General features: G+C 41.3%; 1 protein-coding gene across 1 annotated transcript in view; it reads right to left on the bottom strand.

Annotated features, from left to right (window-relative positions):
• The window catches only part of LSM8 (LSM8 homolog, U6 small nuclear RNA associated), a 56784-nt gene that overhangs the window by 24949 nt on the left and 19093 nt on the right, over positions 1–12742 (bottom strand). Inside the window, exon 3 of the mRNA XM_069228904.1 lies at positions 4597–4724. Coding sequence (XP_069085005.1) covers positions 4597–4724 — 128 coding nt within the window. The remainder of the gene's footprint in view (positions 1–4596; positions 4725–12742) is intronic.

Below are 12742 nucleotides of genomic sequence, written 5' to 3' on the forward strand. Positions count from 1 at the left end.
AAACCATAGTCTTTGGCTCTATGGACACTAGGCTTAAATTCAATGAAACTGGGTGTGGGGTTGTCTGATAACTTTGCGCAAATGGCTTGGCCTTACGTAGCTCACAATGATTTTCACAGATCAGAAGTAGCTCTCACCGTAGAAGAGGTTGGAGTCCCCTGATATGGAGAAATAACTGGAGAAGGCTGTGGTGATACTGTAAAGGCAAGTAAATAGAGTAAGACTTAAGATTCTCTTTGTTTCAACTGAAGATCCAGGAGCCTCCCAACTTTTAATCCATGCTCATTGTGACGCTCTTTGAGACACTATAGAAACCTCTCTGCTGGATGTGTAAGCTGTAGGTTAAATTCATATTCCTTTTGAGTCAAGAAATGTGAGTGTGTATCTAAGGAATTAGATCTGGAGGGTGTATACAGTCAAGATATTTCTGCATTTAACTTGGTGATCTTTTCCTGTCATCTTTTACACCCTTCACAAGAGCCCTTCATCAATAGGTCTCACTTGTAGGATTTTCCAGCCGCCCAAAGGGTTTCTGCTGACGAGACTGAACCTGATTTAAAATCAAGATAGTCTTTGACATTATATGTTTTTTTTTACTACCAAAGGTGTTTGAATTGCTAGTTGTTGTTTTTTTCCAGGTTCTGTTCTTAGGAGTCAGCAAGTTCAGTTGCAAAGTGATCACTGATACCAGAGGCCCAGACTGAAAAAGGAAGCAACTCAGGAAAGAACATAGAAAAAAATTGTTAAAATGAAGTCTATTCTGGATTTGGCAACATATGGGTAAGGTAAAAATGTGTATTCTCCGTCTGTTGGGTAAGTCGCCAAGGATCAACTAAAGAGTGATCCAAGATTAAGTCCTTTAACAGTCTTCTGTCAGCTCCATTCCAGAAATCTGGTATATCGGTCTAGTACCTGATCAGGGGATAGGTTCCAGCCCCGCCAATTGGCAAGTGGACTTCACCAAGCTCTGTGCGGACTCTATTAAGAAACAACTGCAGCTTTGCCAGCTTTAGAAGGAGTAGACAGAATCAATGTCTAGGATGAGTCAGTGGAGTGATATTTTGACAAAAACATTCACCTTCTGGCACGATACCAACTCCTTTGGATCTACAACTGTTAAGAGTACATTAAACGTACAGTGGCCTGAGCAGTGGAATCTGAGACAGCTATGACTTTACCCACTCAATCGTGCTTTAACTTGTCCATTTCTGAAAGCGAGTCTCCTGGAGTATAGCTGTATCAGTTTTCTTGAATTTGCAGTAAGAAAGAAGGTTTTTATGTACACAAAGTTAGTGAGGCTGTTTATATTGAAGGACCAGACAGAGTGAGCCCTGGTCATAAACACTGTGAAATATGATGTTGGAATGAAATTTCTTACACAACAGGCTAGTCTTGTCGAACAAATAAGCATCAAGGATATATCTGGGAACCTTGTACATGTATGGACCATGTTATTAGAACATTGAAGGGTGAGCCATACCTTTTGGTGACGGAGGAGGCATATGATTATGGGGCACAGCGAGTTTGTGTTAGCAATTCTCTGAGAGCAAAGTATGTGCAAGAGCTAGAATACTACTGCTAGAGTGAGGATAACCTAAAAAGTTGGGGAACAAAACATAGGCTAAAAAAGTCCATCAAGTTGCCCTCCTCTTCTACCTCTGGAAATATATGCAGATATTGTGCCTCCGATCTCTGTTCTCCATGGTCAGCGACCTTCCTCTCCAGGTGTCAGATGTTTGCACTCCAGTCAGGTGTTTCATTAAACTTATGTGTTCTAGATCCTGGATACTCTTTTTGGAGTTACTAAGTTAAACTTTGAGCTGCAATCACTGCGCGTGCATGGACTTCAATTCTAGTATTTTCTCCATCAATGAGGATTCCACTATATTAATTGTGGACTTGATATCTGGGAGTTTGGCCACAAGAATGTCCAAGGTTATCAAGGCCATAGTAGTGTCTGAAGATGCCTCATTGGGTTTTTTCTTGCTTCTGGTCAGTACTTGAAAGCTGGCGAGGCACCGTGCTCTTCCACATGTATATGGGCGTTGAACCACAGACTCAGCAGGTTAAAAGGCAAAGTTCAGGTGACGATAGTGTGAGAAAGTATGAGAAGATAAAGGGAAAGCAGCGAGTGTGTGCAGTCCTCCTTAAGCACCACTAGATGGCCGCCTTTATATAGAAAATAACTGTACCTCCTTTAGATAGTGATGAGGGACAGTATGTACGCTCCCTCTCCAATCCATGATCTCTGCTGTCTACAGCTAAAGAGCCCTGGTTCTCGAGGAGCTCTCCCGGGACTGGCAGATATGGAGCAGGCAGCTGAAGGGTGTTGGTGGTCCCTGAGGGTGCAAGTAATCCAGCTGGTTTCCTTTCATTGACAGGTAGGTCTCCTGATGGTGGCGTCCTGGGAGCATTGATGCAGATAGGAGCAGGAGGGAGGAAGGGGTGGCTTACCAGCTCAGACCTACGAGGCGGAGCCACCAGCAGCCCCCTCTTCCCCCAAAGCTTTAATGGGTGCCTCTCCTTCTGCTCAGGCCTTTGCTGATAATGCCCCACACTACCAGCTGCAGGCTCCCCTTGTCTTCTCTATGTAGTGGGTAGACAGGAATTGTGAAGCACAGTAGGCTGTTGATGGCAGGACAGGTGGAGCACTCTCCTAGATACCTTACATTGCTTATTATTGAGCACCAACGGTCACTGCAGCCCTGACGTGTTAAGGGGCTCCCTAAAAGTGGAAGTGTTCAGACATTACAGCCTGGCTCAGGCCAGAGTTCACTAAAGGTGGCCATGTTGTGCTCTCCCATGTACATCTCCAATATAAAGATGGATGCCAGTGCCCTGCTGAACAAAGGGGTCACCTCCCATTTGTTGAAATCTCTAGCATTGTAACATTGGTAGCAGCTTGGCCTTTTGTACTTTTATGTGTAGTATTGAACTGTGTGTAAATGAAATTGCTATTTCTCTATTCAAAGTTAAAAATCACTAGCACCACAATGGAGATCCTGACATCTGAGTGCTAAATAGGGTTACAGGGGTGCCTCTTTGGGTCCAATAGTAGGGAGACCTTGCATATCAGAATGAAATGACCCCAGTTGTCACAATGTGGGCCAAGTAACCCCTGCATGCCGTTTTACAGTTATATAAAACAGATTTTACCCCATTAAGATGAAATAGGATTAACCTGTCAATGCAAGAAATAGGTCCCAGATGTCCTCCTGTTGTGGTACATTTAAAAACAAGAGATGGGAGTGCTACCTATTTCTAACTGTCCAGTGGATATTCATGGGAAAAGATTATTCCTCGTAACCTGCAAATTGATAAAGGAGATAATTGCTGTAGGTTTACACAAATGGCCCTTCTTGACAAAATGCAGCAAGCATCTAGATAAGGGGGCTCCAACTTTTTCTGTAATAAGAGCTACGTATGTTCAATGAAAATCCTCCAGAGCTAGTAATATTTTTGAGATGTAATAGTTAATAAATCAGACAAGATTACATTAGTGGCCACCATATGTAAAGATTAACAGCAGTGATCACTTCAGTGCATCAGGCACAGGTGCCAGCAGTAATGGGAAAATGCTTTGTCAATGTGGAATGCCTGTACATGATTAATATGTAACATCCATAGCTGTAATGCCCCTAGCACCAAGTTAATAATACTAGTGATAGTCACCACAACACTGTTTGTATTTCATCACTCAAATCTCAGCTTTAAATCTATTTTGGAAATTCAACCATTACTTGCCAAACATCAGCTTATGAGTTCAGGAAATACACACATTTTCTTGTCCAATACATGCTTTTAAATTCTGGCAGCATATACTAATTCAACCAAGCATAAGCTTCTAGGTTATTTGAATAGGCTGCACATAGGAGAGCTACTTGTAGGTAGGTGGAGAGCTACCAGTAGCTCATGAGCTACTTGTTGGAGAGGCCTGATCTAGAGAAGAGTGGAGGTGCATTCATCTTACTATTGGAAGGGATTTGAGTAATGTGTCTGACATGGAACATTACGTGCAGTCCACAGCTGTGGTAAATGATCAGTAGGCAAGGGTAGCTTGACAATTGTGTGTGATAACCCCCACTGGTTCACGAGTGATGTAATCCATTAACACGTGCTATGTGCATTATTTGGGGATAGCCATTCCTTATACGTGCCTCTAGTCTATGCGTCTCAGTGAGTCACGTTTAAGAATTTCAAAAGATCAGCTGCACACATGGTGTCCATTCCATTAATGCAGACTATCTTGTTTATATTGTTGTAAAATCTTGCATACGAGTGAAGCCAAAGGATTAACATAATTATCAAATAAGACAGGCTTAGAGATGGAGGTGGGGTTACCAGCTTGCAGAGTCATAAGGAAAATAAAGTAAACCGGGTGTAGTCAGACTGTGTAAGGAAGAGTAGAACTGTATGGTCATCTGTGTTATTGCCAGCTAAGCGATGTGAAAATAACATAAGCAAGTTCTAGCAAGGGTGTTACTGATTAATACGGGGACATCTTGAATCCTAGAATCATTCAACATAACAATGGAAATTATTTTTTTCATATTTGGAAAACTTTTGAAGGTACTCTATTTAAAATAACATACTTACACATTGTCTCCTCGAACTATGTATAATCCTAAAACAACTTGTTCCACTCCTTGCGATGAGCTAAACACACGCTCATGACTCTCGTCCAAGATCAAATTAATGGTCTGATCAAAGCCTTTGAGGGTTCCCTAAATTGTTTTTGAAAAAATAAATCTAGTTTAGACTGTAGTACTACAATCATAAGCCAAACAACAAAACACCAGTTCCTACAAAGATTACATCTGATGTAATAATTTTTTATGGCTTTTTTACCCAGTTGATCATTACAGTATGCCGGACTTTCTCGTACAACAAAACATTTTTCAAATTTACATTGTCATCATTTAAATTAAAGACAGATGTTTAGACATTACTGATTCCATGATTCCAACATTGGCTTCTCTGCTATGGAGTACTAAATAAATATGTACAACATTCTCAACTAAAACTGGTGTGATCCTGGTACCACCATTCATCTCGTTCTTTTGCCTTTTACAATCACTGCCCTTATCTGACTGAATGATCGCACACTACTTGCAAATATAGTACTTTTGTGCTCATCAGGAGAGGGGACAGCCTACCAAAAGGTATATGAACAACCATGTTAAATGTGGAACTTCTTGCCTTGTCAATTTTCTTCGAAGCTATAGCAAAGTGACACAAGATAAGTACATTGGTAATAATAGTCTTCTTGGCATGCATCCAATACAAAATAGATTAAGTAGCAAAATTAGAAAATAAGCCACATTAGTTTTAAATAAAGTGGAGCAAGGACACGCCTGGTGGGAAGCTTGACTCACCTGGTAATTTGACCCTTTGAGCGTTTGCTAATATTATATATATATATATATATATATATATATATATATATATATATATATATATAAAGATGAATCAATATGTATCCTTTTTATTTCGGGTTTGGACCTTGGGAATAAACAGAGCATATTGAGGTGGTTACGGAAGTTTAGACTGGACCACACAACAGCCATTATGAACTCTGCAGAGTAGGCAACAGAAATCTTTGAAGACTAAAAGTGAGGCTGTCTGCAAACCAGTATTGTAACTTCATCTGGGCCACGAAAACACCCCAGAATTGCGGTCAATTAAGCATACCAACCAATCAGTGATGGTGGGATAAGCATCCCCCATATCAATGCTTTAAAACTGCAACACGTGCACCATCAGGACAGTGAGAAGCACTGGCCCTTAATGGATCAGTCTGTTGCAGGAAACCTCTGTGGATCCCGAAAAAGCACCCCCCATGGGTCTTGAATCCGCCTCAATCACAAGTGCAAATGTAGCAGGGTGAGAGAATTGGCCACTGTGCTCTCAACACTTACACCCATATCTGGTAACCCAATGTTCACCTTGGGCCTTCGGGAGGAAGAGTCCTCTACCCAGTGAGAAGCAGGGTGCAAAATAATTTGGCACTTGTTCAACCCAGAAGGGACTGCATCCTTTGAACAATTAAAGACAGACTATGTAAATGTAAATTAGCACTTGTATAGCGCACTACTCACCCGTTAGGGTCTCAAGGCGCTGTACTCATACCGCTATGGAACCCCTCCTGGCTTTTCCCTGTGAGGCGCCCACTCCTGAGCACCCCCAGGGTGAAGCCAGGCATCCAAGCGCTGTTGGGGCCGTTGTGGAGATTAAGCAAGCTATTGCCCAGAGTTGCAGAGTGGGACCCATGAATTAGATTAGGCACCGAGGCGAGAATTATCTGGTCAAGGGGAATTGAGCCCAAGACCTGCCGAAGCGGGACTTGAACCCTGGTCTTGAGCCAGATCTCTGCTTCAGGGTCTGCCGCTCTAACCATTGAGCCACACTTCTCCACTATGGACTGCCAGAAGGGGAACAATGTCATATTTAGCTAATTAAACATTGACTCTCCAACCTGGACGTCAAACAGATGACTACCAGCCCACTACTGCCACTGGATGGAAGACTTCTAACTAAGGGCCTGATTTAGATATTGGTGGACTAGTTACTCGGTCACAACAGTGACTGATATCCTGGCCACCACAAATCTAAATCCCATAGGAAATGACGTGATTTAGATTTCATCAGACGATGTATCGATCACTGTTGTGACGGAGTAACACATCAACCAATATCTAAATCAGGGGGACAACCATACCCTCTCAGAATGTTACCAATTCCTGATACATGGGCCGAAGATGGGGAAGACAGCAGGACCATCTGAGAAGGGAAAAGGAACTGGTCAAGCCTCTAGGAGATTAGGACTGGAAGTCTCATCACATAAAAACAAATGCACAGAGCGCCAACAGCACCCCTACCTACCTCCACTAAAGAGACTCATTAAAAGAGCATTGTATTTCTACTAAACGTTGGAATCGATACATTCTTGGAATGCCAAAAAAGCTGGCAAATGTTGAGGGAATGTGGGTAAACTGTGTTATTACTACACTCACTTTTGCACGGGCCCAATCTTACTAAAAACTGTGATGAGATGCTGAACGACAGAATATTTAGCAGACGTATATTGAGATACCTTGCATATGTGATCCAGTGGGTGGATGACAGTCTCACCCTCTACATTCTAACTGCGACAAGCTGATGACAAGCTGCGACAAGCTGATGACAACTACTGGGATCAGCCAAGCAAGTACTGAGTGCCTGAGGGAATCACACTTAAACCAAACTATGGGCAATGGCTATATATGATCTGGGAACTGCTAGACATGAGGAACATTTCAATTGATTGACCAAAAATAAAGTTTTCATAACGATGGAGGCCCTGCTTAGACTTCCTCGCGTCTGAGATCTTATTTGTCCCCTTTATCTTAGGGTCCTCAGACTAACTGAAAGAAGGGGAAAAAAAGAGATGGATGTGCGTCGAATGACAACAATGACTAGTAAGGAGGGCATGATAAGCTGTATACTGCTAAGTGCTAAGTGATACTGCATGGGGATTTCGGTGTATCAGGGGGTTAGTTTTGTTTTTCATGGTTGTGGCTCTATGGTTGCCTAAACACCAACGCTCTTACACCTCACCTTTACTGGTCCACCAGCCTCAGGGATGTAGGTGAATTGACCAGTGTTAGCTAAATTAGATTACATCTAAAATTAGAAAACAAAAAAAGAAAAGAAAAGAAAATCAACTCAGTAATGTATAATTTTTATTCTTATTTCAACCTTGGGAATAAGGCGAATTTAGGGAGGGAAGGTTACGGAAGTTTATACTAGATCACACAACAGCCATTATGAACTTTGTAGTCAAAAGAAATCTTTAAAGAATGAATGTGAGGCAGTCGCAAACCAGTATTGCAAACTTCCAAAACAAGAGATCGATTTTTGCCAGACAGCAGAAAATGCTTTTGACCTTATGGGGTAGGCAATAATCCGACAGTCATTGTAGCTACAGAAAAGTGGTATAGAGGACAAACTATTCCAAAGAGTGCCCTTTTCTGGTTCTTTTCAGAAGGGGTAATTTTAACTTGGAGTTATGAACAGAAATGATAGCGGAGAACCAAGGGTGCAGTTTAGGTAGAAAGGAAAACCCTCATACAAAACACACACATTTCAGATTCTCCTTGCCTGAATACATGTGGCTAGAAAGTCTGAAAATCCAAAGAAGAAAATGCCTGTTGGATGAGAAGAGTGGATGAAAATGTATGGTACCAATATGCCTATTGAACAATAACGTAGAAAGATCCCAGGTTTCAAAAAGAAACCTCTGACAGAAGGCAGACTCTCCAAGAGTAAAGACTGTGTTTAATATGAAGTTACTGTTTAGAAATAAAAAAAAAAAAAAAACTTTAATGTAACTGATAACTACAATGTAAAATTACAATTATTAGAACATAAGACTATCCATGATTTAATGAGTTACATTTCCATTTTTGAATGAAAGTCATTAAAACATGAGACAATCTTCATAATTATCTGCTCAAGAATGTCTTTAAACATCTTTTCAATTCAATTTTATCTGACATTCATCAGTTCTGTCTCACTGCATAGGGAGTGAGAACAAGGACTGCACTGGATCATGGGGGCAGGGTGGGGCATGGAGCACTTGGGTTGGTGCGCTGGAAGGGAGGAGGCGGCCAGGCATCTTGTGACAGAGGTGTGGAATTTAATATAATATTTATTTGTCCTAGGGACATGTTGCTTCTTAAATCTACTTGTCCTGTAAAACAAAATCTACTTGTCCCTTTGGTGCCATGTAGTGTGGCGACAAAGTATGGCAGCAATCTCATTATGTAAGAGCTCTGATAATAGCCTCTCTGCTTATCCCAGGGCTACTACTATAGCAGGGCTTCAATATTTGTAATTTCAATCCCTACTATAGCAATTTCCGTATTTTACCATCTTTCCAAAGATCAACAAACTAGGGCTGCCGGAAGCAGAAAGCAATAGTTTCAGGGCTGGAATGCCTTTGAGTCTGCAAACCTACTAAATTGCATGTTTTAAGGATTTTCACCAGCTCTTTTCTGATCTTTTTCCATAATGTGAAAGGCTAGAAATGTACTAATCACAATGGCAGAAGTAGAAGCTCTGCCAAGGTTGAGAAGACAGTGGTTGGAGGGAAAGTGAACTTGTAAACGCTCAATAGTTTTTCACATGAGCAAATCTACACATGCACATTTGTCAGTGCTAAAATACAGTTCACAAATATTTTCAAGGAGTACCATTTACTGCTCTACTTCTGTAAGTTCTTGTGAATTCATGAAAGCCACAAATTCAAAGACATATACCATGGGTGCACTTCTGTGACTTTCTTTAAGAACTGAATCCCTAATGAGGTCTGGCGTTAAAGACACTTTGTTTCTATTAAACTTCTATTTCTCTCTCTATCATTTGGCTTTACTGTGAGTGATTGCATTCGGCTCCTCCACAAGGAGTATATTGGCACACATAGTAGTTTTATTCAGTGCCAGAAACTACTGTGGCAACCAGTGGCGTAACGAAAACAGGAGGGCCTCCCTGCAAAGAACAAGGAGTCCCCCCCACCCTCCAGACTCATTCCAGACAGTTGCTGTGCTGACGGGGACCTCTTGAGGGGGGCTGTGGGGCCTTTGTTACGCCACTGGTTGCAATGTGTACTTTTTGAGACCAAAACTTTTTTTCTTTTTGCCAGTATTTGTTCCAAATGGTGAGAACCTGGCAGCTCCCTCAACAATAAACTGTTACAAAAGCCATGTAAAAACGAGACAATCATTGATGAAACTAAAAGACTCACAAAAAACGTCACCTCGGTTGGCTTTGCCAGTGCTAGTTTATTTTCATCCTTCCCATAATCTTACTGAAAACGGTTACACTGATTTTTCATTAGGAATATTTTTTGGAAATACTAACACACATCAACACATTTTACAAAAAGACGCTTAAAAAAAAATAGCACCTAAAATGTCATAGTAGAAGAGTTTTTTCCTACTTGCATTTTTTTCTCAATATTTTATTTTGAAAGCAACGAATCTTAATTCTTGCTTACAAGCATCTGAAAACATTTACATCTAACCAGAGAGTATTCTGGGAGCATTATACTTAGCCTCATATTGTTAAACTTTTCATACGTGTACACTTTTTATTTTTTACTCGAACCACTGTCAGTAGTGCAGTGTGACCCTAAAATGTTGATTTACAGCACTCACCCTAATAATGAAGGCTTTTTATTAATGAACCATAAATACAAGTTCTAACAGCATAACATATGGACACACACATTACCTCAAATGCAGACAGTTTCCATCTCTGTAAACTGACAGCCAAAGGGTTTGTGCTGTAGCAGGTTGGACCTACTTGTCCCAAGGACAAAATAAACATGAAAACTTGTTGCCCTTGACCCCAAACAATATGTCCTGGGAGAAGGGCAATAGGGATTCCACACCCCTGCTGTGAGGTTGAATGCTAATTTTAAAGGTGGACTATGGCTATAACTGGAACGTTTTCTTATTTTCTGAGGCTTCTGTTATCCTTAGGTCACTTTCCAGTCTTGCGCATGGCTGCTACCCATGGAACGTAGACTGGAGATCTCATACACCCGCTGAACATTTCAATGAGGAAACTGCTTGGGATTAGCACCGTTACCACTATACCAAACTTTGTACAGCAGCATGCTTCAGAGCACCAACCTAGAGACACCTAATTTCTCACTACAGGGGTTAAAGGACTCTGCGTTGGAAGAATCTAGATGCCAAAAGCAAACATCACGCAGAAGGACCTTAAGGGCTGTTGGAGGAACACACTAAGAAGCACAGGGAGGGGATGGGCCAGCTCTACAAGCCACCTAGAATGACTGTGGCTAAGAAAAAGCTGAACTCCTCCCTCTCTTAACTAAGATCTTCAGGTGAGTCTATCTGAGCTTCATCACAAAATATCCAACTTGGTTACCGCACCGCACAGCACAGCACCAAACACTGAAATCTGAACTGGATGCAGCTCTAGCCAAAACGAATAAAGATATCCAAGCCATTGGGGTGTGAGTGGCCAGTAACAAAGATGACATAGCTGCCTTGAGCAAACAGGAGGAAAATTCCCAAATATCTCAAGCCTATCTAGAGGAAGGACTGAAAGAACAATGGAACCAGGATTTTGCAATCCCAATTGTCAGGGCTGACCGAGTAGGAGAGTCCCTCCCGTCCCCCGGAGCAGCACCAGATGGCCAGTAAAGAGACATCTTGGCATGACTGGAGTCCTCATAACTTAAGGACAGGATCATCAGAAAAACCAAGATATCATAAGATGAAAGGCATTCCATATCTTTATTTCAAGATCTCTTGCAGAGCACTTGAGAAAGGACAGCAGTGGTACCCGTCATCGTAGATCTGTGGTGTAGGTAAGTTTGATACAGATTAACATACCAATTTACTTTGTAATTTCACCAGAACTCTAAATCTCATTTGATATAAACTGCTGAGGAGAACCAGAAGGTTCATGGGGGAACAGAGGAAGCTAGATCTTTAGCAACTCAGGAGACACCGGGACTGAGATGGAGACCAAAGGAGTGGTGGGAGAAATCATGTTCACCAAAGAGAACAAGCTACATTTAAAAGTAAATACGCTGAACTATGAGGGCTAGGCTCAGCAGCTTGGAAGCTGCAGGTCAATATTCCACCCTATTCAGATAAAATAGTCTCTCTTTTTTTTTTTTTTTTTTTTTTTTAACTGTGCTGTGTCTTTGTGGTGTTTTCACTGTGTTACTGTATTTTTTTTTTTTTTGCACAAATACTTTACACATTGCCTTCTAAGTTAAGCCTGACTGCTCAGTGCCAAGTTACCAGAGGGTGGGCAAAGGATAATTTTGATTGTGTGTGACTTACCCTGACTAGGACTGTGGTCCCTACTTGGACAAGGGTGTATACCTCTGCCAACTAGAGACCCCATTTCTAACAATAACCATCATGACCTGGGGAATTTGCTGACAAATCATAATGAAGCTCCATTCTGCCACATTCACTACCATTATATCAATGAAGCTTTTATCTTGCAATGCTTACACATTTATTGGAGGGAAATATACGGGGAGTACCAAGGCACAATAAACGTTTTAAAAAAATAGATACATTAAAAAAAATATCCTGCTTGTTAAGGCATATTCATCTCAATATTATGCAACTGAAGAGACAGAGGGTGGGTTTCTGATGGCTTTACATAAGGACCTCCAGTTCTGAGTAAGGTTACACAAATCTGCCTTACTCTGGTTTGCATATTTGGAAGGAAATTTAGATGGAAAAGACATTGCCTTGCTCATTATGTATGATCTGAATGCTGGCCAGGAAACATTCTTGTTCTCTGTATTTGACAAGTTGAAAGGATGGGATCCAAGGTAACTAATATGTTTGGGAGATTTCACTTTGGTCCCAGGTGCAGTGCTAGACAGGTACCCACAAAAATGGTACCTATAAGAAGTGATGTCCAAACATTAAGAGGTAAATTTCAAGAGCAGGGCCTCCAAGATACTTGGAGAGAAACACATTCAAAACCACAGAGTGAACTTACTTTCCTTATGTTTGCAAACCCTATTCGAGGATGGATATGGTCTGGTGGTCTCAGTTTATTTTGGGCTCTATTAGAGCTATTGACCTAGAGCTGATTGCCAATCTGCTAAACACACCTGGGAATTAAAACTTGGGATTGCAAGTAACCAAAAGTTAAACTCAAGATCTTACAAATCTCTTCTGAAGGATAGGGATATGAT

Source organism: Pleurodeles waltl, chromosome 4_1 (genome assembly GCF_031143425.1).
Source record: "Pleurodeles waltl isolate 20211129_DDA chromosome 4_1, aPleWal1.hap1.20221129, whole genome shotgun sequence".
Lineage (NCBI taxonomy): Eukaryota > Metazoa > Chordata > Amphibia > Caudata > Salamandridae > Pleurodeles > Pleurodeles waltl.